At 35.1% G+C, this 25,444-nt stretch overlaps 2 protein-coding genes across 2 annotated transcripts; one reads left to right on the top strand and one right to left on the bottom strand.

The window, feature by feature from the left end:
* Window positions 1–881: 881 nt before the first annotated feature.
* On the bottom strand, window positions 882–5,783 carry LOC111407992 (CMP-sialic acid transporter 5-like). The gene is made up of 7 exons (XM_023037731.1): window positions 5,580–5,783; window positions 3,911–3,959; window positions 3,416–3,642; window positions 2,687–2,882; window positions 2,441–2,584; window positions 1,970–2,044; window positions 882–1,222 (listed from the first exon to the last, which is right to left on the bottom strand). The coding sequence occupies exons 1-7, from the start codon at window positions 5,717–5,719 to the stop codon at window positions 1,061–1,063; spliced, it is 993 nt and encodes a 330-aa protein (XP_022893499.1). The 5' UTR covers window positions 5,720–5,783; the 3' UTR covers window positions 882–1,060.
* Window positions 5,784–17,497: 11,714 nt separating this feature from the next.
* LOC111407982 (asparagine synthetase [glutamine-hydrolyzing] 2) lies at window positions 17,498–24,502 on the top strand. The gene is made up of 14 exons (XM_023037722.1): window positions 17,498–17,711; window positions 18,371–18,509; window positions 19,399–19,494; window positions 19,680–19,821; window positions 20,031–20,126; window positions 20,806–20,900; window positions 21,374–21,535; window positions 22,169–22,249; window positions 22,341–22,562; window positions 22,683–22,817; window positions 23,342–23,422; window positions 23,577–23,663; window positions 23,776–23,883; window positions 24,159–24,502. Exons 1-14 carry the CDS (start codon window positions 17,632–17,634, stop codon window positions 24,381–24,383), a joined length of 1,749 nt encoding a protein of 582 aa, XP_022893490.1. The 5' UTR covers window positions 17,498–17,631; the 3' UTR covers window positions 24,384–24,502.
* Window positions 24,503–25,444: the final 942 nt, after the last annotated feature.

Below are 25,444 nucleotides of genomic sequence, written 5' to 3'. Positions count from 1 at the left end.
TGGGGGGGGGGGGGGGGGGGGGGGGGGGGGGGGGGGGGATGGTGGGATAAAGCCGAAAGAAAGCTGGTCAAGAATCTCATTTTTTGGTAAGCCTGGTGGTTCAAGTCGAGCCTAGCCAACAACGAACATTGGAGCGTCATCGTGTTATATTTTCAATTTCTCATAGTTTTTCATTAATCAAATGACTTGCAACATATGAATTTAAACTTACTTGTAAGCAAACTATTGAGCCAAACATGACTCCCAAACCATGGACTCATCGAGGCTAATCTTCACCTTATCGTTATCAAAGTATGATTGGCGTGTTAATCTCAGTTGTACTGTTTCGACTTGAATTGGAACTTCATAAGTCGTGACATTATTATCTTCATTTCTATCAATAAGATTTTATTATTATTTTTTATTTATTTTTTTTAGCGGAAGGTATTATGTTCACGAATGGGGTAGCCAAAACTATTACCATGTACGAACTCATTGACACAAATTAGTTCTCATTTATATATTATTTTACAAAGGTTGAAAGAATTGGAGCTTATCGTCTTCAAAATTATTCTAGTTAAAATCATATTTTTGACAATATAAATAACTTTTAAACATCATGTATTTGGTATCAAGTTTTGGGTTGTTTGACCTAATTTGTCAACTTGTCGCCTTAATTGGGTAGGCTTCCTATACAAAATTCCTACAAATTTAATGTCGTTTAAGCTCCTAGTGTATATAATATGTGGACCACAACGTGTTATATTTTCAATTTCTCAACAGTTTTTCATTAATCAAATGACCTGCGTCATATGAACTTAAACTTACTTATTTACTTATAAGCAAACCATTGAGCAAAACATGTCTGGACAAACAGAAGAACCAGATTTGGCGTTTGAGATTTGTCACATTAACCAGTCAAAAGTCCTTACATTTTGGTATATTGAATTATAATGGAAAGAAGCTCCATTACAAATCAGCTATTCTACCAGCCTACTGATGCTGGTACGAGTTAATTCAATCAAATAATGCACCAAAATGCGTAAATTTACAGAATTTTCTGGCTCTGAACGTTCCCAAATCAAGATTCCTTCTTTTTTAGCTTATATGGATACTTCTGATAAATTGAAATGCTAGTGAACACCATTGGAAGAGCCACGAGACAATATGGGGAAGGTGGTTTCCCATCGAAAATGAATTGTAAGAGAGCAGTTATGAGAAGTGCAGAGACAATGACAAATCCCTGCATACACGTTGAGGAAACAATCAGGCTCGTGTTTGGTAAACAATATTAGACAACACGGAATACTACAATACACTAGATTTAAATTTCTAGGTGCACGTTTGGTAAATAAACTTTATCCACACATTTGTGGGACCTACAACTTACTATCCACATATTCATAAGACCAAAAACTTATAAGCACTACCAAACATATCATTAATATTTGCTAGTATTATCATTCAGTCCACCTTACTAAATAGTGCTACAGGAGCATAGAAATTAAAACGAAAATTAAGGTAAATCAGGGCACTAACAAAAATACTTTGAATAGTTCATTTTTCCATTTCTTACCTCTTTATTTTCTTGACAAACTGGTGGGATTTTTGATTAGTTTACATAATACTGGGATACTACCATGGTCTAAATCAATGAATAGTTTTATATTTGTTAAGCTGAGATGGTGCTAAGCTCAGATGGTTCTCATGCCCTACGATACTACTCACCTCCTTCATGGTATAGAAAATTCTCGTGTTTCAGCTTAGGTTAATTGCACTTTACAAGCACAGGCATTTTAGGTTCTTCAAAATGGCCATAGTGCAATGTAGCTTTATATTAAGGGCATATTGGATAAAAAGAAATCAGAATGCAGGGCGATGATTTTGAAATGTTCTCTTTGCACCTTAAAAGAGTTGTAAAACATGTAGAACGCAGGTCAAATTCAAATGGGAAAAATCTTTCATATTGTCTATCATATAAAATGCTCACCTTACGAACACCACCAGCATAAGTTGTCACCAGACCAACAAGAATCCCACCAATGGCATTGAGTATAACAGGGATCTAAAAAAACAAATGAACACAAAATCCAAAATCAATAGTGTAAAATCAAAGGTGTACAATATAAGAAATGTACAACCAAGTTAGTTTTAATAGTTTATGAACACACAAAAATGATGTTTTGAAATCAGGTGACTCTTCACACTTTCTCATTTATAAATAAAGAAAAATGACAGCTTAAAAGTGTAACTAATTTCAAAAGATCAGCTGCCCTAGGCAGCAAAATGCCAATTTCATCTTTAGCATAAAGAAGCCCAAGAAAATTAGATGAAGAGTAAAGAGTCAAAAAGAGCTTGATTCTCTGTCTCTAACTCCTGCAATGTTGCAGTTTAAAATAATTTTGATTTAGAAAACCTTACACTATCCAGTAAATGTTTTTTTATCAACAAAAATAAATACCCATGTAAGGGGAGTCCATCCGTAAAAGAATCCATATTGTCTGATAGCTATTCCATCTGGAGACTTGTAAGCACTAGCCAGTAAGCAAACGCTCCCAATTACGGACATTTCCACAGTCATCAAGTAAGATGAGTGTTTCTTAACCTTCGTTACAAAAATGGTAATAACAAAGAAGGGGAAGGGTTAATCAGGGCATAAAGCTTCAAATCAGAAACAAGATATGACTTATGAGAATGTTTAGCTTACTTGAGAAGCCCACTGACATAATGCAGAAGCCAGGCCAGAAAGTACAGAAGCTACCAACACTGGAACAATTCCACGGAATATGATATCTGGATTACTAGTGCTATATGCTTTACTGGAACCTTCACCAATGCTTAGAAGGATGGCAGCAATTATTAATACTAAAAGCGCCCCATATTGTTGAATTGATTGCTTCTGCCTATAGATGGCACCAAGAGAAGAAAAACAAGAAGGCTTCAGAAATTCTAGGCACAGAAATCCAACACAAAATGTTCCACAATGTCTATTTATTAACTGATGCCGCCTCACAACAAAGCTAGGGAAATTTAGCCGTTGTTTGGCTTAGATAAAAAAAATTAGATTTTTAAAAGATTTTGATAGAAGTTGCCTATGAAATGTGGAGTTAAAATTAATTGTTGACTTTGACTTAGATTTTAATTATCGTTTTTTAGTTGAACTAAGCAGGGGCTTTGTCTATATTCTGAAAAATCCATATCAAGGAGAAAAGAACGTTCCAGAGGTTGAACAAATATGTTTTGAATGGCTCCAAATTCCCACAGCAACCATATTTCCAAGATTGATTATGCTACTTGACAAACTCAATTAAACCTAAGACATTTTGAAGACCAAACCTACGCACTTGCCTTCCAAGTGAGGGGCTTCCATATGGAGCAAATATTTAGTTCACAAACAATTTGGAAAAAATTGCAAGTTGTGCAAATGAGCCGGCACCTTAATATTAAATAAGTAAACAAAGCTGTGAAAATTAGTTTTGTCTGGTTCAGCATTGAAAATGTGAGTGAATCAAGATTTCTATATGCAATCTGCAACAAGCTGTTTTGCAGTGCATAGATTGCTGCTGGCAGCCCTGATGCAGTCAAAGAGCCAATCAAAGTCCACTCTTTGAATAGCCTTTTCAAAGTACCATCTTTTGCCATGAGAAAGAGGGCACAAATGACCTGTTATGTAGATGAGTCTATGTAAGCTAGAATTCATATCTGTCACAAATACAAAACAGGTAAAGAAGGGAGTAAATAAAGAATAATCATGATTGGTGTACATCATGGTCTACACCTTTGTTTATATCATGCACGTTTCATTATCTCATTTGACAGTTTAAAAAATAAAACTGTTTTTTCATTCACTTATTTCTTGACAACACATCAAATGTCAACACGAGTGTACACAATTAATCTACAAAGAGCATAACCCAATAAAAAAAATTACCTTTATCATCTCACACGCCAAAACAGATGAAGTCACGATTACTTTTTGACTGCAGGGAGAAGAAAATATAAAAAGCCTGCTTTAGCGAACAATTTTATAGTAGTGTGGACAAATATTCTTTTCTTACTTGGACTAAATATTCTGTATTGCGGAGTTTACAAGCGAACAAGAAGGTAGGATCACTCTCAATAAAATGAAGATCCATGAAAAGATAATACTAAATCCAGGCACGTGGTTGCTAATATAAGCTATTTGTATTCATGTAAAATAGAACATGTAATATATAATGGTGATGTGAAGCTCTTCGTAATCTGCAGTAATAAATTCAAAGAACATGATATAATACAATATTTCTTTTTAGAGAAGAATTTGAACACTGCTTCTAAGACACCCAATCAACTCACGCATGTTTCAATTACTCCAATGTCATAGCTCAATCAATCTTGCCATTAGGCAAGGATATGATAAGGAGTCAAATTAGGTGAGGGTTTTCAATAATCTTTCATGCTGCTAACAGTTCAAAAAGTGGTCACCTCAGCTTAAAACTAGTCCTGTTAATACAGTAAAAACCTTGTTCGAGGCCTTTACAACCAGAATTCTGTTCTGCTGATCATCAATTTTACAAGTCTATATATTGGAGAAAAATCAGAAACACTTGTGCACTGATAACTAATAAATAAATAAATAAATATTAGAAATGAATTGGATAATTGCTTTAACACTGTCTGCCACTCATGCAGCTCACTAAGCATGACATGACATAATACAATTGATTTAGAAGTATCTGTACTCCTAACTACGAAACAACTTAAAACCCTATATGATCAATAACAGACTTTACATATCCAATGCCTTAGATGAAATTCATAAAGTGTATCAGAGTTCTATAATCAAGTTTTTTTTTTTCCCCATCATTCCATACATCAAAAATTAACTTGAACAGACACTTAAAGCAACTATGAATATAGAACACCCAACAAATTTCAAATTAGAACTTGGAAGCACTAATAATCTTGACATCGGGAATAGAACAATGCCACTCACAAAAGGCCCGAGAAAGATCCAACTTCAGATCTCATCTTCTCAAAAGAAGCAGATTCTGTGGCTCCATTCATCCAATACAAACTCATTTTTTATGATTTACGAGATCCCTTGATGGCAACCATAAAATTCATATGATTCAGAGAGTTGAAACCGAGAAGCAACCAAAAATAAAGATGGCTTGATGAAACAGAGCTTCAAACTGTAATTTTATCATTAAAGACAATGCAAAAAATTGATCTAGGCCATGCCGAACTCTTTAACTTTCACTTAATTCCTCATTCTCCAATCTTAATGGTCCTAAAATCTATCCAAAATAATTGTCTAAAATCTTTACTTGACAAACACGATATACCTGTCAAGTTAGTTGAGCAAACAAGATTATGCTATAAAAACGATCATCCAGTCCAAAGATGACAGCAATCACTCAATAACCACGGATTTTGACGATTGAATAATTCAAATTCAAGTACTAATTATGTTCGTTTTAACAAAATTTCAGACAAATCATAAAATCGCTGCGCACAGTTATGACATTCAATTTATAAAACTAGGAACAACAATTGCATACAACACACTTCAATAAAATGCAGATGATTAAAAAAAATGATGAAAAAAAAACAAAAACCTGGTGAAACGTCTGGAGATCAGAGGTTGAACTCCGTATTGCAGTGTGAGTAGTAAAGAATAAAGCCACACCTTTCTGCCCGTGCTTGAATTTGTCTTATTCGGGCCGGGCTTAGAAGCTTTGAGCTTGACGGCCGCCATTGTTGAGCGGCCGGAGAGAGTCAGCGTTAAGAAGAAGAAGAAGAAGAAGGCGGCGGCGTTTGGTTTCGTTGTCAAATTTTAGAGTATGATTGGTGGTCGAAGTGTTGTTTAACTAATTTTTTAGGGAAAATTGTAGCAGAAGCCCCAAACCTATCAAATATTAGCAGACTTTTCCCAAATTTTTGATTTGTTACAGTCGTCACCTCTAACCTTTGATTCATTGTAGCTATCACCCCTAACATTTCCAAACGTTGTAACTGAAGCCCTTTTGGATGGTTACCATCTAAAATTCCGTCAGTTGACTAGAAATTTAACTTTGACCACATTTTTAATATTTTAAACAGGAACAAAAGAGTAATTTTCGATTTATTCTATTAAAAATAATTAATTTAAAATATAAGAAATAAAAAATAAAAAACACACACTCATCTTCTTCACCCACCCCCACCCAACCTCAACCCAAAATCCACCCTACCAACACCACCTCCACAACCACTTGATATCGGCCACCATAATCCAGCCCATCACAATCACCACCCAACAAGTTGTTTCTCTCAATTTTTTTGACAAATCTTTCACTAACATAAAACCAATCTTGTTGTATCTCGTCAATCTCAGATCTGGAACAATTCAAATTGCCAAAGACTCCATTCATTTTCCTAAGAAATCAAACTTATTTACCGCAGTTTTTTCTTCTATAATTACCCCATAATTTAGCCTCATTTTCCAAATATTCTGTTAATAGCTGGCAATGAGCTAATATCATTATATAAATATTATATAAAAATATTCTAAAATATTATATTTTGAAATGTGGCAACGTCGGAGAAAATGCTGTGATCGGGAGAGGCGGCGGTGGTGGGGGGTAGTGGTACCCATACCAACAGCATCAACTTATCAAAATCTAAAGAAATGGTAGATATAGCTTCAGTCCATTCATTCAACTATAAAAGCACGATTTTTGGGATTTGAAATTGGAAATTCTACATTTTTTAGGGTAGGGTGGCGGAGGTTGTTGGATGGCGATTATTATGGGGTGGATGATGGTGGCCAATAGCAGGTGGTCGTGGAGGTGGAGATGGAGATGGCGATGGTGGTGTGGATTTTGGGTTTGGGTTTGGGTTTGGGTTTGGGTTTGGGGTGGGGGTGGGGGTGGGGGTGGGGGTGAGATTGGTTTCATGCTAGTGAAAGATTTGTCAAAAAAATTGAGAGAAACGGCTTGTTGGGTGGTTATTGTGATGGGTTGGATTATGGTGGCCGGTATCAGGTGGTGTTGGTAGGTTGGATTTTGGGTTGAGTTTGGGTGGGGTGGATGAAGAATATGAGTGTGTGTTTTTTATTTTTTATTTCTTATATTTTAAATTAATTATTTTTAGTAGAATAAATCGAAAATCACTCTTTTGTCCCTTTCTAAAATATTAAAAATGTGGTCAAAGTTAAATTTCGGATCAACTGACTAGATTTTGGATGGAAACCGTCCAAAAGAGCTTCACCTGCAATATTTGAAAACGTTAGGGTTGAGAGCTACAACGAATCAAAAGTTAGGGGTGACGGTTGTAACAAATAAAAGGTTTGAGGAAAGTCTACTAATGTTTCATAGGTTTGGGGTTTCTGCTGCAATTTTCCCAATTTTTTATCCAAACCAAATGGTGCTCAAATTTTGTGCTTTTTTGGGGCATCCAAGGAAGACGACGTCGTGGTGCAGAATTTTGATTTTAGAATTGAAACACGTGGAAAGTGTGTTGTGTGATTTATCCAACTTTTTTTTTTCAATCAGTAAATGTAAATTTAATTGATAAAAAATTCATGCACAAGTACTCTACAAACCACCAAGACTAACGACCCAAAGCTAGAGATTCAAAATGAATCAAAACATGAGGATACAAAACAAGACTTTGTATACATGTGTTTTGATTCGTCCCACGATACTATCAATGCATGGTTTAAGGTTTTCAAAAATCTTTCTATTCGTCCCATGATGCTAGTAAGAGCAATCTTGGTTTTACCATGCTAAGATATCCCCCAAGCCTCCTATTAATACGCACCAAAGCACTGGGTAATGTTGACATAGCACGCCTAATGCCTAACTATTGTTGGATCCTCCACCACACGGTAGAGCTGCACAGATATTCAAAGACCAAGTGCTAGCCAGTTCTTGATGTTTGTCCACATAAAGAACCATTACGATCAATATTCAAGTAAATTAATTTATCCTTGGTGATTAGTTTGGATTGGACATTTCACCAAAGTATAAATGAATGTTTCGATGTGACAAATGATGACCAAACATCCTTTGCCCAAATTTTCATATTACTACTCGGTCAAAAGTATTCATATGCCTTAGTTGTTCAAAAATTCTCTCCAGTAATCTAGGCCGTAAATCTGCTCGTTGCTATCTGATTATGTCCAAAGAATAATGCGTTAGTTGTAGTACAGTTTTGAGGTGTTAATTCCATATGGAGATGGAAAAATCACTCAAAGAATCCAAAAAGGTTATTGTCCTCTTGAAATATGTAGGAGAAATCAATGTTAAAGTAATGAAATTAAGGTTAATGTTTTGAGATAACGAAGCACCGGAATTCCCTCAATTGGATTGGGTCAATCACATCTATTATTCACTTTATAACTCAATTAGAGAATTTTCATCCCAACTCTCTAATCGAAAAATTTAACAATAAAGATCAATTTAATTCACAATTGTAATCCTAGAATCTAGACTTAACATATTCACACGTTTTTATTGGAACAAAATCAAAGATCGATTATATACATCGAGCATAAGGCAGTAATTAATCTGTCAATAAAGTTATATTAAGATTAAACTTAGCAGTTATTTCAATCATTCGATAGAAAGAGCATGCCTAGATCTATAAAGGATTTGATAAAAGTTAAACCGATCTTAACAATAAGTAAGTGAAATTGAAACTCAACAAATATTTTAATTTAATAATGAAAAAAACATGACTGAATCCATGAAAATCTTGTAAATTTTAAACCGATTTCAATATAAATTCATAAGAATGAAAATCTAAAGATAAGAATAGTTTAACAATGACATACTAAAATATATGAAATAATAGATGTGAAATCACCAAATCCAATGAGTTCCTTTCTAACTTCACCTCGATTTTAGTTCTTCATGGAGTTTCTTGAGCACCAAGAGAAGAGAAAAGTGTATGGGGACTTTCTCATCTTTTGGACGAGTTCTAAAGCTTATATCTTGTGTACAAGATTTGTTTCTATAAGTATTTGACTCAAATTAAGAAACTAGAATTCGCGCCTCGGGATTGAATTATGCGACCGCATTGAAGAAAGTCATGCAGTCGTATAGAGCAACTATTTTCAGCCCTGAAGTTCTTTGGAGCCTTGTATGCGACCGCATGGTTTTTGAACTATGAGACCACATAGTTTAACTATTTTTTATGCCGGATAGTTTTCAGTATTTTGACCACAACTTTCTCTTCTGATATTAGATTGAGGCAATTAAAAGTGCATTGGAAAGCTGGCAAACAATTTTAGTAGAAATAACTCTTTCCCAACTCGGCTGTTTACTGGGTCAAAAATGGATCCCAATCTTCGACTGAAAATCTAGAATATCCTTATGCGGTTCAAAATCGATTTGTGGAAACGTTATGGTCATATTTTACTTCTTTTCACTTCCAATTGCAACCAATTGACCCGTAGCTTTCTCGAATCATCATTCCATCGCTAGTCTCATCTTTGATGTATTTACAACTTGGTCCCTAAACTTCACTTGCTTCTATTTTGATCCCCTTTCGCTCCCCCCTCCCCTCGAAATTCCATTGTATCCATCTATTTGTAATATAAATCAAATATAAGGGTGCTTAGTGCATTTAGGCATCAATATATTATAAAAATGCTAGAATTAATGGATGAAAACTTAACAATTTGTGCCATTATCACTACCTGACTATCCATTTTGCCAATTGCTGCCTAAACACCCACATCTAGCTATCTCAGTTCGTCTCTAATTTGCAATAATTTTTTTGAGTAGTGACAAGTCATCTTTCCTTGGCAAAACCTCCCAACTACTTGTCCCTCGAAGATAGAAATGATTTAGTCAAAGTGAATCTATATAGTGTCCTTTTGATCAACATCCTAATGGGATTTTGCAAGCAATGCTAAATTCCAGCTTTTTATGTCTTTAAACCAAGACCAACTTTATTTTTTTTGGGTAAGTACACATCTCTATAAGCAATTAACGGCTTCTTAGATCCCCCAAAGAAAGTTCAGGCATGGGTTAATGATTCTCGATGTAATTGTTGTCGTAATCGAGAAAATAGATAACCACAAACACTCAACTCCTTGAAGCACATCGCTAGTCTAAGTACAAATGTATGCTGCGATTTTATCCAGAAATGGGGCATAATAGCTGACTTCTCGTTTCTGGGATGCTACTGGAATACCGAAGTATAGAAATGACATAGTACCTTCTGAATGGTCGTTAATACTTGGATTTCTTCAAGTTCTTCTCTATGAATTCCAGTTGTATACAGTTGGAATTTAAAGAGTTCATTCTTAATCCCGAGGTGTTTCCAAATTTGGATAGGCAATCCATTAAAATTTGCACCAACATAACATATCCCTTAGCAAAGAGCATCAAGTCATTCTTAGAAGCCAAATGTGTGATCTTTAGGGGGCCACATTTAGGGTGAAATTGAACTCGCTATTGTTGGAGGCAACTTTGATCATTCTTGAGAAATATTCAAGGCATAAAACAAACAAGAAGGGGAAAACATGATAACCTTGTCCGAGGCCTTTCATTCCCTTAATGAATCCATAAAAACTCCCATTTAATGCAATAGAATACGTCGGTATAGTAACGAATTCCATGACCCTTTCAACAAATTTTGTTGCAAAACACAACCCCTCAAGTACATCTTCGAGGAACTCCCAACTTACCAAATCATAAGCCTTTCTTAAATCTATTTTCAGTAAGCATCTAGGAGCTACCATCTTTCGGTTATATTGTCTCAGAAGCTCTTAAGCAAGATGTATGTTTTTCGTTATACTCTTTCCCTCCACGAAGCGGCCTATGCTTGATCAACAATGCTCTCTAAAGTAGGCCTCAATCTAGATGCAAGGATCTTATTTATTATCTTGTAGAATACATTACAACATGCAATTGGTCTATAACCCCAGTAAGAGAATGGCTTGACTTTGGTACCAATGTAATGACCGTGTGGTTGATTTGTTTAAGGAGAGATCTAGAAGTTAAAAATTCTTCAATTGATCCCACAAAATCATTCTCTACAATCCCCCATGATTTCTTAAAGAAACAAGATGTATACCCATCCAATCCCAAGGATTTGTCATCCCCAATACTAAAAAGTGCTTCCTTGATCTCCTATCTAGATATGTCTTGAGTATAGAGCTAGCTTGCTCTAGGGTGTCAAAAAGGCTCGGTCGCTTGGGCGACCGGCAACCCAGCTCGGGAAAAGCTCAAGCCGGCTCGACTCGTGACTCGGAGCAATCGAGCCTAAGCTCAGGCCGAGCCCAGGCCGGCCCATATAAACATAAAAAAAAATTAAAAAAATGGTATAAAGCTGCCTGTTGGCAGCTAAACAGGCAGTTATGATCATAGTTGCCTGTTGAGGTAGCATTTCTACAGCTGCCTGTTGGCAGCTGCAATATTATAATTTTCTAAAATTCTACTTTAAGTTTTATTTCTGAAATGGTACAGTAATTTTAAATATTTTTTTATAAGTAAATTAACCTTAATTATGTTCAAATTCAAATTATATTAGTCAAATTAAGTAATTACGTTTGACTAATTGAACTTCAAAGACAAATTTAACGAAATACAAGTGGTCTTTTTATAGTAACTTAAACTTTTAGATAAAATTATTCAATAATATTATATAATCACACAAAAGACATGTATTAAGATCTCATAATCTATTTATTTATAAAAATTGTGAACATTTCAAACTTTTAATGAAAATTAAATTTGATTATACTGAAATATCTATTTAAAGATAATATCTGAAATAATAAAATATTTATAAAAAAATGACAAACAGAAAAACAGAAGAGTTTGATTGTGAATCTCTTTCACGCTCCGTGGAGTTTGTCGTGATGCAGCCATTGAAAAAAAAAACGGAGCTTGCCTCGGCTCGGAAAGGCTCGAGACGAGAGCTCAGGTCGAGCCTTATTTTTTTGAGTCGAGCTTTACTCGGCTCGGCTCGGGCCAAAAAAAGCCCGTCTTGATAAAGCCCGAGCCGGAAGTTTGGGCTCGCGAGGTGACTCGGTTCGACTCGTTAACACCCCTAACTTGCTGTAAGGATATTGTCGGGTCCTCCCTCAAAATATCCAACTCAGTGGCCTAAATGAGGCTGCTAATGCCTAGTAACTTGCTATAAAAGAGGATGAATTCTCCAACAACCTGATTTTGGGAAGATGTGTATGTCCCATCTTCCTTAAGTACAGTTGCAATGAAGTTCTTCTTACCATTCATTTTCACCACAAAATGAAAAAACTTTGTACTTTTGTCACTATTCTTTAAGTAAGTACACTTTGCTTGTTGATAGTAGAAGCACATTTTTGCTTTACGTAGATCCATGGCTTTCTTTCTCAAGCATGCCGCCATATATTGAAGATGTGTATTAGTGGGTTGGTCATAGAGTTTAAGTTGGGCAGCCTCTAACTCCAGGGGCGGACCCATTAAGGGTCCAGTGGGGGCAAACGCCCCCACTGAAAATTTCAAATACCTTTAGAAAAAAAAAACCTAAGATAAACATATGGCAGTGGTCTGGTGGTCTGGTTCTTGCTTTGGATGTAGGTAGTTCTTGAGTTCGATTCTCAAAGTGCTCCTTTATTATTCTTCTTTTGTTTTATTTTTGGTTCTCTCTCTCTTTTTTTTTTTTGGGTCCCGCCCCCACTGAACAATAATTCCGGGTCCGCCCCTGTCTAACTCCATCTTAACATTGTTGGCTCTTGTGGAAATGTGTGCAAAGTGTTTAGCATTAAGCTCTTTCAACGGTCCTTTAAGAATTTGCAAATTCTTGTAAAGAACAAATTGTTCATATCCTCAATATCAAGATTCTAGCTGGTTTGTACTAGCTAATGGAAATTTTCATGATTAGTCCACACATTGAAGAATCTAAACAGCTTCCTAGTATTCCCTCCTTGCTCAAAAAATGACAAAATGCATGGAGAATGATCAGAAAGGCACCCCGAGGGCATAAAGTCAGCAAGACCATTAGTGCCCCTTTGTACCCATTCGTCATTAACCATAACTCCATCACTTTTGCTCTAAATTGAATTATTAGTCCATGTGTAAAAACATCCTATGGACTTCATATCCTTGAAACCAACATTGTGGCAACAATTAGCAGAGTCTTTTACTTCATATGGAGTAACCTCTACTCTATTGCTCTTTTCATCATTCTTGAGTACATTGTTAAAATCACCAAGAATCATCCAAGGCAGTGAACAATTTGAGCTAAACTCCATAATAATATTTCAAGTGGTCTCCGACTAACGATAGTATGAAAAGCATTAACAAAACTTACACGAAAGGTATAGGAAGTTACCTTACATGTATCCAAGCAATGTATAACTTGTTCCGTCGTCTCCAACACATTCAATTTCACTTTGGATGAATCCCATAGAATCAATATCCTACCAGCTTGATGAGTGGAAAAAATGTTTACAATCCAACTTTTTCTTTTGTTGTCTCTAGCAAGCAGTGACTGATATATTTTCAATAAAGCTTCAAGTACAAGAAAATTTTAATAGAATTGATATAGACGTTGACATGGCCAAACTTGATTGACCCCTTTTTTTTTTTTTATGTTTTTCCATCTTCTAACGGTATCGTGCTAAGTGTTTTCTGTCAACAGTTTCTTTCAAAAAAAACTGTACCTATAGCATGATTGATATATTTTATTCATTATAAAATGCTAGCTATGTACATCAAAGATATGTATCGATTGAAATTTATCCACGACGTTTGTGAAAATGTTTATCTTATGTGTTTATAAGCACTCTAAACAATTTTTTTACAAGTTGATTTTAAGTATGAGATGTACTCAAACTAATTGTTACAATTGATATCGGAGCAAACATTCCATCTAAGGTGACCCTTATTATGGACGGAGTGACTTGGAGATGATCGGGAGAAATGGATTGTAAAGTCTTTCAGTGGCATGTTTCGGTCCTCTTCCTCATTACTTAGAAAAAGTGAGCCACTGGTTCAAGTACATGAGACTATCATTACCGCCTGGACAAAAACCTACTAAGTGGTAACTTTCAAATTCAGAGAAACCCCGTAATTAATAAAAATGGGCAATCCTCAGCCATCTACATCCAGAAAGCTGTATGATTTGGAAGAAGCTTGTACAGTTTGGAAGGGTTGTATTTCATAAAAATTGGGGGCAATATGATCGGGCGCTTTAACCATTCAGCCATGGATGCTTAGCCAGGTCATACTGCGTCCAATATGAAACTTGTGATTGGTAGTAAAACACCGATTTCCCCTTGGCTCACCTGGGATACGTACACCCTCCCCACGGTGCCAGAAGTTTTTGAGCCACTACCACTAGCTCAAAATATCAATCCGTTTTCTTCCATTTATTCTAAGGCAAGAATTCAACAATCCCTTAACCGAACTTATTCATCCACTTGATATACCAACTCGATGAGCTCTTGGAATTGGTATAAGTTCGGCAAAGAATCACGAAATCTTGGTGATATTCTCTATCTAATGAATGAGGAGTCTGCCCTGCACCCACGACCCTGACTCCATTCAATAGGATTGAATGGTCGGATTGAAGAGCAGCTCTCCTTACGGGTACCTTTCTAAAAAATCGATCATTGTTTACCAACCTCTCGAAAACCTTATATTCCCCTGAGAAGGTTCTACCACGTGAAAACACTCTTTAATTTTGATAAGTATTTTGAATTTGGAATTGTCTTGATTTTCATTGATATTCATCATATAAGAATCTTTATAAAGTGGGCTCTAAAATGAGGGATGAAAAGTAACGATCTAGTCGATCAACATTGATCGTTGTGAAAATATTTTCTTAACTTTTATTATTATTATTATTATTTACTCTTGTAAGACAATATAATCACTATATTGACGAATCGACAATCAATAATAATGCTAAACAAGTAATATGTAATATATTGATTTTTAAATCTGGGAAGAAAAAGTTCACAAATGATATTTGTAATTCTAGGTGAGGTCCGTGAGGATGATTTGCTGATATAGCATCATGGATGAATTTAGGGATTGGCCTAAACTACCAGGTCAAATAACATTTTTCTTTACATTGTAAAAATATTTTATATACATAAAAGAAAAATACATATTTAATCTTACTTTAAAGATATTTTTAAAAAGTAAATAAAGATTTACTTCCTCAAAGTCAGATGAATGATTTAATAAGCACCGTTGTTCATTTTATGTTAAACAATTGTAACATCCACAAATGAATTAAATGACATGTTAGCTTCACGTAAGATGAGTATCGATATTCATTAGATCGTTCCTCAACAAAATCATTTTATATTTTATGTAATAAATAAGTAACTTAGAATGTTTCGCTTACCCAAAGGATAATTTCACCAGTAGTTGTTGAAGTTCGAAATAAACCTCAAGATAGTTATTCAATTAATTTTCTTATCATAATAGGAACTAAAATGATATAGTTACATTAATAGTCACTAAATTATAAATACTTAACAGCAACTTCTAATAAAAGGTAAAAAAATAAGGTAAAATTAACGGCTTCGTAATTTTTTTTTGTTAATGCTTTAATATAGTTAAGGGATTTGCTTAGTGTACATAAATTTTTGTATATCAAGGTGTCTCCACATTCATATAGGATGGGCCTTTCGAATATTTTATTCGAGTGGGCCCCACTCCATATGAGTGTATGGATACCTTGATGCAAAAAAAATTATATACAAGTAGGTTTAATTTAGAGTTAAGGATAGAAAGAGACAAAATTATCAATACTGAAAAATTTGTTGTTCATATTTTTAATGGAGTGATAATTGATTTAGTCACTATAATTTTAGCCTTGTTTGACAATCATTATTTTTGAAAAATAAAGTTTTGAATGGTGATTTTTTAAAAAAAAATTGCGGTTAAAAAGTAGAATTTTTTTTTGAATTTATGTTCAGAATATTTTATTGTACAAATGTATGGTTGGAATTGAGTAATAAAAAAATGTTTTTAAATAAGAAAAAATTGCAGTCAAGTTACCAAATTTTTGTTCATTAGTAGATCTCAAACCTTTCATTTGTGTCACCGAAAGTACCAAACCTTTAAAAAATTAGCAGTTCAAGTCCAAAATCACTATTTCTGTCAGTTCGACCTCAAAAATAGAAAATCTAATTATTTTTTTCCAAATAAGGTAAGGACATTTTGAGCACAATTTATTTCCTCTATTAAATTAAAAATTAAAAGAGCAAAAAAAAAAAAAAAACCACCACTCCTCCCACCCCATCTCCTTCTTCACTAACCCCCTCACTCCAAAACCAAAATAACTTCCACCCAGCCATAGGATGTCACCTCCGGTACCACCACCTCAATGTCAGCCCAAACACCGCCTCAATGTCAGCCCAAACACCATCACCTTAAAGTAAGAATAATCCCTCCACCGACACTACCAGATTCGAAGATATTAAGAGTGCATTTCATATAAGCTATTAAGGAATTTAGGTGTCTGCGCAGCTTGCAAAAATCGACTGTGGAGACTATGGTAATCACACGATGAAGCACGCTTCGCCGCTTGCACTTCTTAAGAAGAGCCATTGACTTTTCAAGATTTTTTGATACCTCGGTGGCGATGCGAGTGAGGGGATGGTCGTAGAAGGAAACACTAGTGGTGGTGGAGCCGGAAAGACTCACGACAACACGTAGCATCCGGCAAAGATTACCCACTTTCTTGCCCACCTCCAAGCACTCGAACTTGAATGACTCCGCCTCTTTTACAGCTTCATCAACCCTATCCGACAACAAAATTGGGTATGATAAAACCTCTTCAATTTGCTTTTCTTGTTCGACTGCTGTCTGATTTTTGGCTTGCTTATTCTGAGGAAGTATTCTCGGTGATGGTTTTATCGCCATATATCAATTGAATTCAATCGATGAAAATTTGATAAACTTGCACCTCAAAAATTTAGAAAAATTGTGGAGGATTCCAACATGTCTTTGGTGGAGTAGAAAACGTGGTTTGAGAAAATGGTTGGTAAAGTGGTCTCATTCGGAATTGGGAGTTTTTTTTCTACAGGGTGGAAGTTGTTTTGGTTTTGGGTGAGGGGGTTGGGGAAGAAGCAGATAGGGTGCGGGGGTTGTGGTTTTGTTCGTTTGCTATTTTAATTTTTAATTTAATAGGGCAAAATGAATTATGTTCAAAAAGCCCTTACCATATTTGACGAAAATAATTAAATTTTAAATTTTTGGGATCAACTAACCATTTTTTGGGTCAAACTGATGGAAATTGTGATTTTGGACTTGAGTGTGAATTTTTTAAAGATTTGATATGTTCGACGACACAAATAAAAGGTTTGAATCAAGTCTGTTAATAAATGAAAAGGTTTGATACCTTTGCTGCAAATTTCCCTTTAAATAATAGTTGTGAAGTTTTGAATGGTTACCACTTTGAGAATATTAAAACCGCGATCCAACGAGGGCCCTACTAAACATTGAATCTTAAACGGACTTAAACCCTATTGAATCATAATTGAGAATCTTCTAGATCAACGGCTCCGATTCTCTTAAAAAATGATACCAAAGCCCCAAGTCTTTGCATTTCAGCAGCCACCCCTCTTATAGTTTTCATTTCGTTTCCGGACAAAAACACGCGCATATAGATACATAAAACACACAATTTATTGAGATTTCTAGAGAGAGAAAGGATAACAACTCAGCCATGTGTGGAATTCTTGCAGTACTCGGTATTACGGATAATTCTCAGGCCAAACGGTCCAGAATTATTGAACTCTCCAGGAGGTGTATATATATATTTTTTAATTTTCATTTTTTTTGTTTTTTTGAAGTTTTGGCTTCAATGTGAAGTGTTACATTATCACGTGGATTTGTTTTTGCTATTTAGATTGTCGTGTTGGGTGTATTGTTATCATATCTGTTTATGTTATTTTGGATTTGATAAAATTTGATTTTGCCTTTGAAATGTGAATGCGCATACAACGAGCGGTCTTTCCTTTTTAGTAAGATCAATTTTTTAACTATCATTCTCCGTTTTTATTTTTCCCTAACTAGCTTATACCTCTGTTAAAATTGTTATAAAATGATATAATTTTTGGAAGACATATATAATTGTCATAGTTTCTACTGAAATGTTGCACGATTTTTTTGTTGATAGAATTAATTGTTATGTCTCAAGGCATTATTATTTTTGTTTACTTGGATATGAACTGAAAAAGAACGGGCTTCAAATAATTCTATATTACCATTAAAATTTCTCTGCCTTTACCTGGATATTGAAATTAATATGTGCTTCCTAAATTCAGTTTTCTTCGTTATTGTCGCCTTTTGCTCTTATAGTGAACTAGCAAAATGATTAATTATCTGAAAGAGCAATTGCTTAGTCTAAAATTTCTGTCAGAGAAAATATCACTTTCTCTTTGTCATTTGATTTTGAAATGTAGGTTGCGTCACAGAGGCCCTGACTGGAGTGGCTTGCACTGCCATGAGGATTGTTATCTTGCTCATCAACGATTAGCTATTGTAGATCCTGCTTCAGGTGATCAGCCACTATATAATGAAGACAAAACAGTTGCTGTCACGGTAGGTGAAATTTTATTTATTAATGTTTCTGCTGCTCAGGTACATTAATCTATTCTACCTTGAGCTATTCTTGAGCGGAGGTATTACTTAATTGATAGCTAAATTTCGCTTTGAGTTTCAATATGAAATCTAGAAAATTATGCACAATAGTTTTTGGTTTCCTTCTTGTGTGTTTGTAACTTTGGATAGATTTGAAGGCCTAGTAAGGTTTAGGGGATGTAGGCCCCATTCTTGCTTCATCTGTGAATGTGGAGGACCAGAAATGGATCATCTTTTTCATGTTTAATGTGTCATTTTCAGACATAATTTTGCTTAAGTTGTTCCATTGCGTAATTATGCTTTATTTATAGGCTGGCACAGCAAACAATCCCTTGCCCAGTGTAGTGATGAGAGCTATGTTCCACGATCTTGTTCTAAATTCTGCAAACTACCCTCGACGTTTCTTATTACGATAGAATAACACGTCGTGGCATAAGTTATGCGACATGGTGCTGATTTTGGTTTTTGCAGCCATTTACATTGTCTGATTATTTATAAGAGAAGATACTGTGATGGTTTTTCAGAAATGGATAGCCGCCACCTCCAAATTTCTATTTTCCAACTACGCTTTATGTCATGTTTCTTATCTTTCCAGACTATCATTCTTGTTAGCTCCTATGAGGCATGTGATATTCTTGACTGGAGTCTGTTGCTGATCCAGAAAAAGGGAAAATCTTACTGGAAAAAAATAATGAAAATCCAGTTGAATGTTGAGCAGTCCATTATGTTTCTTTGTTCACACGATTTTTTAATAGCTTTCTTGAAATAATATGAATGGATTATTTATTTACATAAGAACTAGTAATTTGACTTTGCTCCTTTCTTTTTTCCCATTTTCTTGTGCTTTTAGGTTAATGGGGAAATATATAACCACAAGGAACTAAGGGAAAAGCTGAAGTCTCATCAGTTTAGAACGGGAAGTGACTGTGAAGTTATTGCACATCTTGTAAGTGCTTTAACAGTGTATTCAGACAAAGCTTTACCATTTTTTAGTTGACTATAAGCCATATATATCATTTAGAAATTTTATTCCTTGCCAATAATTACAGAAAAAGTAGTAGCATAAGAATTCACAAAATTTATTCTACATTCATCTATTTTTTTGTTTGCTTCACATTTTCTATTTGTCAGTATGAAGAATATGGAGAAGATTTTGTTGACATGTTGGATGGGATGTTCTCTTTTGTGCTTCTTGACACGCGCGATAAAAGTTTTATTGCTGCTCGGGATGCTATAGGCATTACTCCACTATACATTGGCTGGGGTCTTGATGGTATGTTTCTTTCTTTTCCTCCCATAAAGTCTACAGTTGCTTAATTAAGTATGCACCGGCCATGCTCTAATCGTTATGATATCTTGAATATTTTCTGTGCTTTATTACTTGATGATCTCCAGCCAACCTTGTTTAGAAAAGGCTGCTTCTTCGTGCACTCTTTAGGTCATTCTGTAGTTCTGTTTAACTAAATGTTATTTTTCCTGTAGGATCGGTTTGGTTTGCTTCAGAAATGAAAGCCTTGAGTGATGATTGTGAAAGATTCATGTCATTTCTTCCTGGCCACATATATTCAAGCAAAACTGGTATGCTTTTGAAATTACGGGAAATAACACATTATTTACTTTGAACACCTAATCTCGGTAGTGAAATCAGTTTAGCTCGATTTTTTTACCCCTACATTATACCTTGGGAATTCGTTCATGAAATTTATGGATCTGTCTCGCTAATTCGTTGAAAATTATGAATCTAATTTCTACAATAAAAACCACACTTTTAGAAGCTATAAATATGAAAAATAATTGTAAAGGTTGTATATAGTTTTTCAAGCGTACAGATTCTTTAGTGCATTGAGAAATTAAATCATCCACATCATCTGTTGAAGTTTTTTCTGTTATCAGTTCGTTAAATTTTTTTATGACATTTACCCCACACGACTATAATCTTTTATGATAGGTGTGCTACCAATTAGCTAGTTCTTCCGTATTTAGTGGGAATTTGTACAAGGAATGGAAGTGAAACTGTTATGTTTATTCTGTTAAAAATTGGGAACTTGTTTCTTAGGTGGTTTAACAAGATGTTATTAAACATGTACTTTATTCTGTTAGAAATTGGGAACTTGATCTTTAGGTGGGTTAATAAGATGTTAATTTAACATGTACCAATACATTACAATATTTTCTCTCCCCTGCAGTTACCTATACTGTCATTTGAAATGCAAGCAAAATTCATCATCATATTTGATATTCCATATTATGTTGACAGGAGAGCTAAGGAGATGGTACAATCCTCCATGGTACTCAGAACACATACCTTCAGCTCCTTATGATTCCTTAGTACTGCGCAAGGCCTTTGAGAAGGTTAGTTGATCCATATTTCCTTGCTGGGAGGAAAGACTTTTGTTAGTTGTTCACTATAGGAGTCTAAAGTTTTGCTTCCGTTGATAAACCATACTTCTTCCTTTTGCTTCTTGCTATTGGATATTATTTTCACAGATTAGAGATTTTAGTGTGATCTCTCCCACCCTTGTTCTTCTAATCTATTCTACTCTTCTCCTATCATCTTATCTCACTCGACTCTTTTCTTTTTCCTTCCTCTATGGTTTACTTCCTCATATTTATGCATCGTTGCCCCTGCTTCTTTGTTCTTTAATAATTTTGCCTCATTTTTTGAATATTGTTTATGATCCCACTTCTCTTCTCTTACTCAATTCTTTCAAGCACTCGGCAAGGAAGCTTGTGAAACAGATTTTCTTGAAATCTGTGCTTATGCAGTCTTAGCATATTTTTTATTTATTACTGTCTTAATTGTCATTCTTATTTCTGTTTCGTAGGCTGTTGTTAAGAGACTTATGACAGATGTACCATTTGGTGTACTTTTATCTGGCGGATTGGATTCATCCCTTGTTGCTTCGGTGGCTTCCCGCTATATGAAGGACTCAGAAGCTGCCTGTCAGTGGGGAACCCAGTTGCATACTTTTTGCATTGGCTTAAAGGTAATAATAGTTTCCTCACCTTGGCCAAGCATTTTCAGAATTTCCTTTTGCATTTGTATCACTGCCCGAAGCATATTTTTTGCCTTTTTATGTTATCTTCATCCTAAAATGACCTTCATGTTTGATTTTTCCAAGTTAAGTTGACTTTTAGGAAGCAATATCTTGTCTTATCTATAGTATCATTGTTTAAGGGAATCCTTTGGGTAGGTAAGCCATTAAGCAAAAGTCTTTTTTTCCCTAACAAACCTTTGCTTTCAAATTTTATGCTGGCAAGTGAAAGAGTTACTTTAAAATTTAATCCTTCTGAAATTAATCATTGTTACATTACTATCCTTATCTACTATCTGGTAATGGTGCGAGTTTTGGCAAATCATGTTGAACTAGGTTGTCTGCTATAGTTTTTAGTTTTGTAATGATTATGACATTTTCATTTTGTCTATAGTACTAGTTAATAATTATTTACTATAATTACTGTCTGCTGAACATAAAGACGAACTTATTTTCCTTAATAATGGTGGTCTTTCTTCAATTAGATTGAACTTGTTCCATAACTCTATGATTCTAATATACTGTTCCTTTTCCTACTTTATACATTGTCTGTTTCCCTTTGCTCACTTAGGTTTTATCTCTCAGGGTTCACCCGATTTGAAGGCTGCCAGAGAAGTAGCAGATTATCTTGGCACTCGGCACCATGAGTTTTATTTTACTGTGCAGGTAATTGTTTTCCTAGTAAAATGGAATAACTTGTGGACATCACTCGAGGATAAGATTGATCTTTTTGATATTATTTTGATTGCTAAATCAGGAAGGACTAGACGCACTAGAGGAGGTCATCTACCATATCGAAACATATGATGTGACCACTATCCGAGCCAGTACGCCAATGTTTCTTATGTCTAGGAAAATAAAATCACTGGGAGTCAAAATGGTTCTCTCCGGTGAAGGCTCTGATGAAATATTTGGTGGTTACTTGTATTTTCACAAGGCACCCAACAAGGAGGAGCTTCACCAGGAAACATGTAGTAAGGTAATGTTAATTGCAGCTTTATGTATACTCATGTTGGAATAGCATTCTCTCTATGATTAGTGCTATATTTACTTAGTAACTTCTATTAATTAATTTTATAATTCTTTATATTGGAACCAGATTAAAGCTCTTCATCTTTATGACTGCTTGAGGGCTAACAAATCAACTTCGGCATGGGGAGTTGAGGCTCGTGTTCCTTTCTTAGACAAGGAATTTATCAATGTTGCAATGAGCATTGATCCAGAATGGAAAATGGTAGATGACTATTGATCCTGTTTCTTTTTCACCTATCAGCACCATCTTCAGCCATTTGCTGCTATATTTATTTGTAGATTTAAGAATTACTATCCTTGCTCTACTTTTTGGTTGATAAATTTAAGGGTCATGTTTGTCATTGCTTCCCATACTTGCCGATAAATGTGTGCGTCTTGACAATCTGTATTTGCTTTGACTTCCCATTTTCTATTTCATAATTTTGTGTTACTTCCATTATTCTTTACGTGTACTTGACTCTCAATGTTATGCGCCTGGTGTATGACATCTTGGCTGCCATTCATTGGATGATTACCATGAGTTATATATACACAAAAATGAAACTGATACACAATGGTAGGTGTTTGATTTATGCCATACTAATTACAAAATTTGTGAAATTAAAATGTCAAAACTTCAGCGTCGGAATTGAACTTTTATCATTTATCAGGAGCCCGTAAATTAGAGGATTATCGTAAGCCCAATTCTGTTGACATATTCAGAATTTGTTTGACTAACAATGGCAGATAAGACCTGATCTTGGAAGAATTGAGAAGTGGATTCTACGGAATGCCTTTGATGATGAACACAATCCATATTTGCCAAAGGTTTGCTCCTTTGCCTGTTAATTTGATGGCACTGAATTCCGCATTATTCCACTATTCTTTCTCATCATTTTGCCTACTACTCCCATGAAAGAACAAAACATTTCCATCATATGGTCAGCTAGTTGACCCCGTGCCTTTTCTTTTTCGGTTTTAGCACATTTTGTACAGACAAAAAGAACAGTTCAGTGATGGAGTTGGGTACAGTTGGATTGACGGCTTGAAGGATCATGCAAACCAGCAGGTAGAGCGACCTCTCAATTTGTGCAAATTACTGAATTACAATATTTCTCTTTTGGAGCTTCTATATCGTTGCGACGCATTTGAATAACTGCCCTTGTATATACTACTGTCAGGTTACAGATGCAATGTTAGCCAATGCTAGTTTTGTCTACCCTGAGAATACTCCAACAACAAAAGAAGGGTACTACTACCGGACCATCTTCGAGCGCTTCTTCCCTAAGGTGGGTTTTGCATACTAGTTTAGCTCCTCACTTCTTTTTGGTTACCGGTTCCTCCTTTTTACCGAAAGACAGGGTCAGGGGTCGGTGTTTGTTTGCTTGGAATTGCATGGTTGCTATATAAATTTATTACATTATTCTCTTTTCTTGATTACAAAGACTGCATCTTAAAAAGTGAATATGGGGCTGAATTATATCACGAACTTCAACTCCACCCCCCCGCCCCCCTCTCATGCCAAAGGTCGTCGTACTTAATATCTTCCCTCCATTTTGAATAGAATGCCGCGAGGTCAACTGTTCCTGGGGGTCCAAGTGTGGCATGTAGTACCGCGAAGGCAGTGGAATGGGACGCAGCATGGTCAAACAATCTTGATCCTTCCGGACGAGCTGCCCTCGGCGTTCATGTTGCTGCATACGAGGAAACAAAGGAGGCTAAGGATGATTCCTCGGGATATGCCTGCCCTCAGAAAGTACAATTAGAGAAGAATGTAGTCACTGTTTGATTGTTAACTTTGTCGTATAGACGTGAAAAGCACTAGTTTAAATTATGTTTTGTTGTTAAGGTTAAAAGAGAATATCCATTGAAGTCGTTTCGACTCAATCATGTCAATTTCTATTCAAATGATGCACTACCCATCAAAATAATAATAATAATAATAATAAATAAAAAGATATGATGCTTTCATTTGGAAATTAATATCTATATTTATTCTCGAGTTACGCGTGTTATCGTTGTATTGGGTCGTTAATTTTTTTCTGTATTTAACTGATGTCCAAAGGGACAATTTACCATCTAAACATCAAAATTCATGCCAAGATGTGGCCTACTGCTTCATTTTAAGCGCTAGTGTGAGTAAAAAATATTTATGTTTTGATAAAGCTTTTGATAAAATTTAAAAAAATGTGTTGTTGAAATTGAAACATGATTGGTTAAAAAGAATTTTAATAAAGTTGTAACAAACAAGCACTAAAAGTTATGAATGATTGTGCCATATTGGCACGGACGAGCAAGTGTCGAGCTTTGTTATTTATTTTCTTTCCAAATAATTAAATGCCCAAATAATTCTTCGAAATGGGGACCAAGTGCGAAATAAATTGACTTGAAGCAGTCGGTTCACATTCAACAATAAAAAATAAAAAAAAAAAAGATAAAAATTGACGTGGTGGGGTAGGAGTAGGGCTGGACATGGTTCGATTCGGTTCTAATGAGAACCGAACCGACCTGAAATTTTCGAATATTTAGTAAGTGGAACCGTCAGGTCCAAATTTAATTATGCAACCGTTCGGGTTCGGTTCGGTTCGATTCGGTCTGGTTCGGTTCCATTCGGTTCCGTATTATAATTAAATTTTTTAATATATACAAAGTTACATTAATTTAATTAATGATATGTTCAATATTAGTTCTTACAAAATAACGTAGTCCAATCTTTTGTGTCTTTTACATCTTTATTTGCTGAATTATTCATAAATTTGATTATTAAAATCACAGAAAGAGAAAGATAGTGAGCTCAAAATAATTAAGAGAGATATTGTAGAATTTTAATTTGATTTTCTCCAGCAGAAA

The sequence above is a fragment of the Olea europaea genome, chromosome 2 (assembly GCF_002742605.1).
Source record: "Olea europaea var. sylvestris chromosome 2, O_europaea_v1, whole genome shotgun sequence".
Taxonomy (NCBI): Eukaryota; Viridiplantae; Streptophyta; class Magnoliopsida; order Lamiales; family Oleaceae; genus Olea; species Olea europaea.
This window is presented reverse-complemented; position numbering and strand designations above follow the sequence as displayed.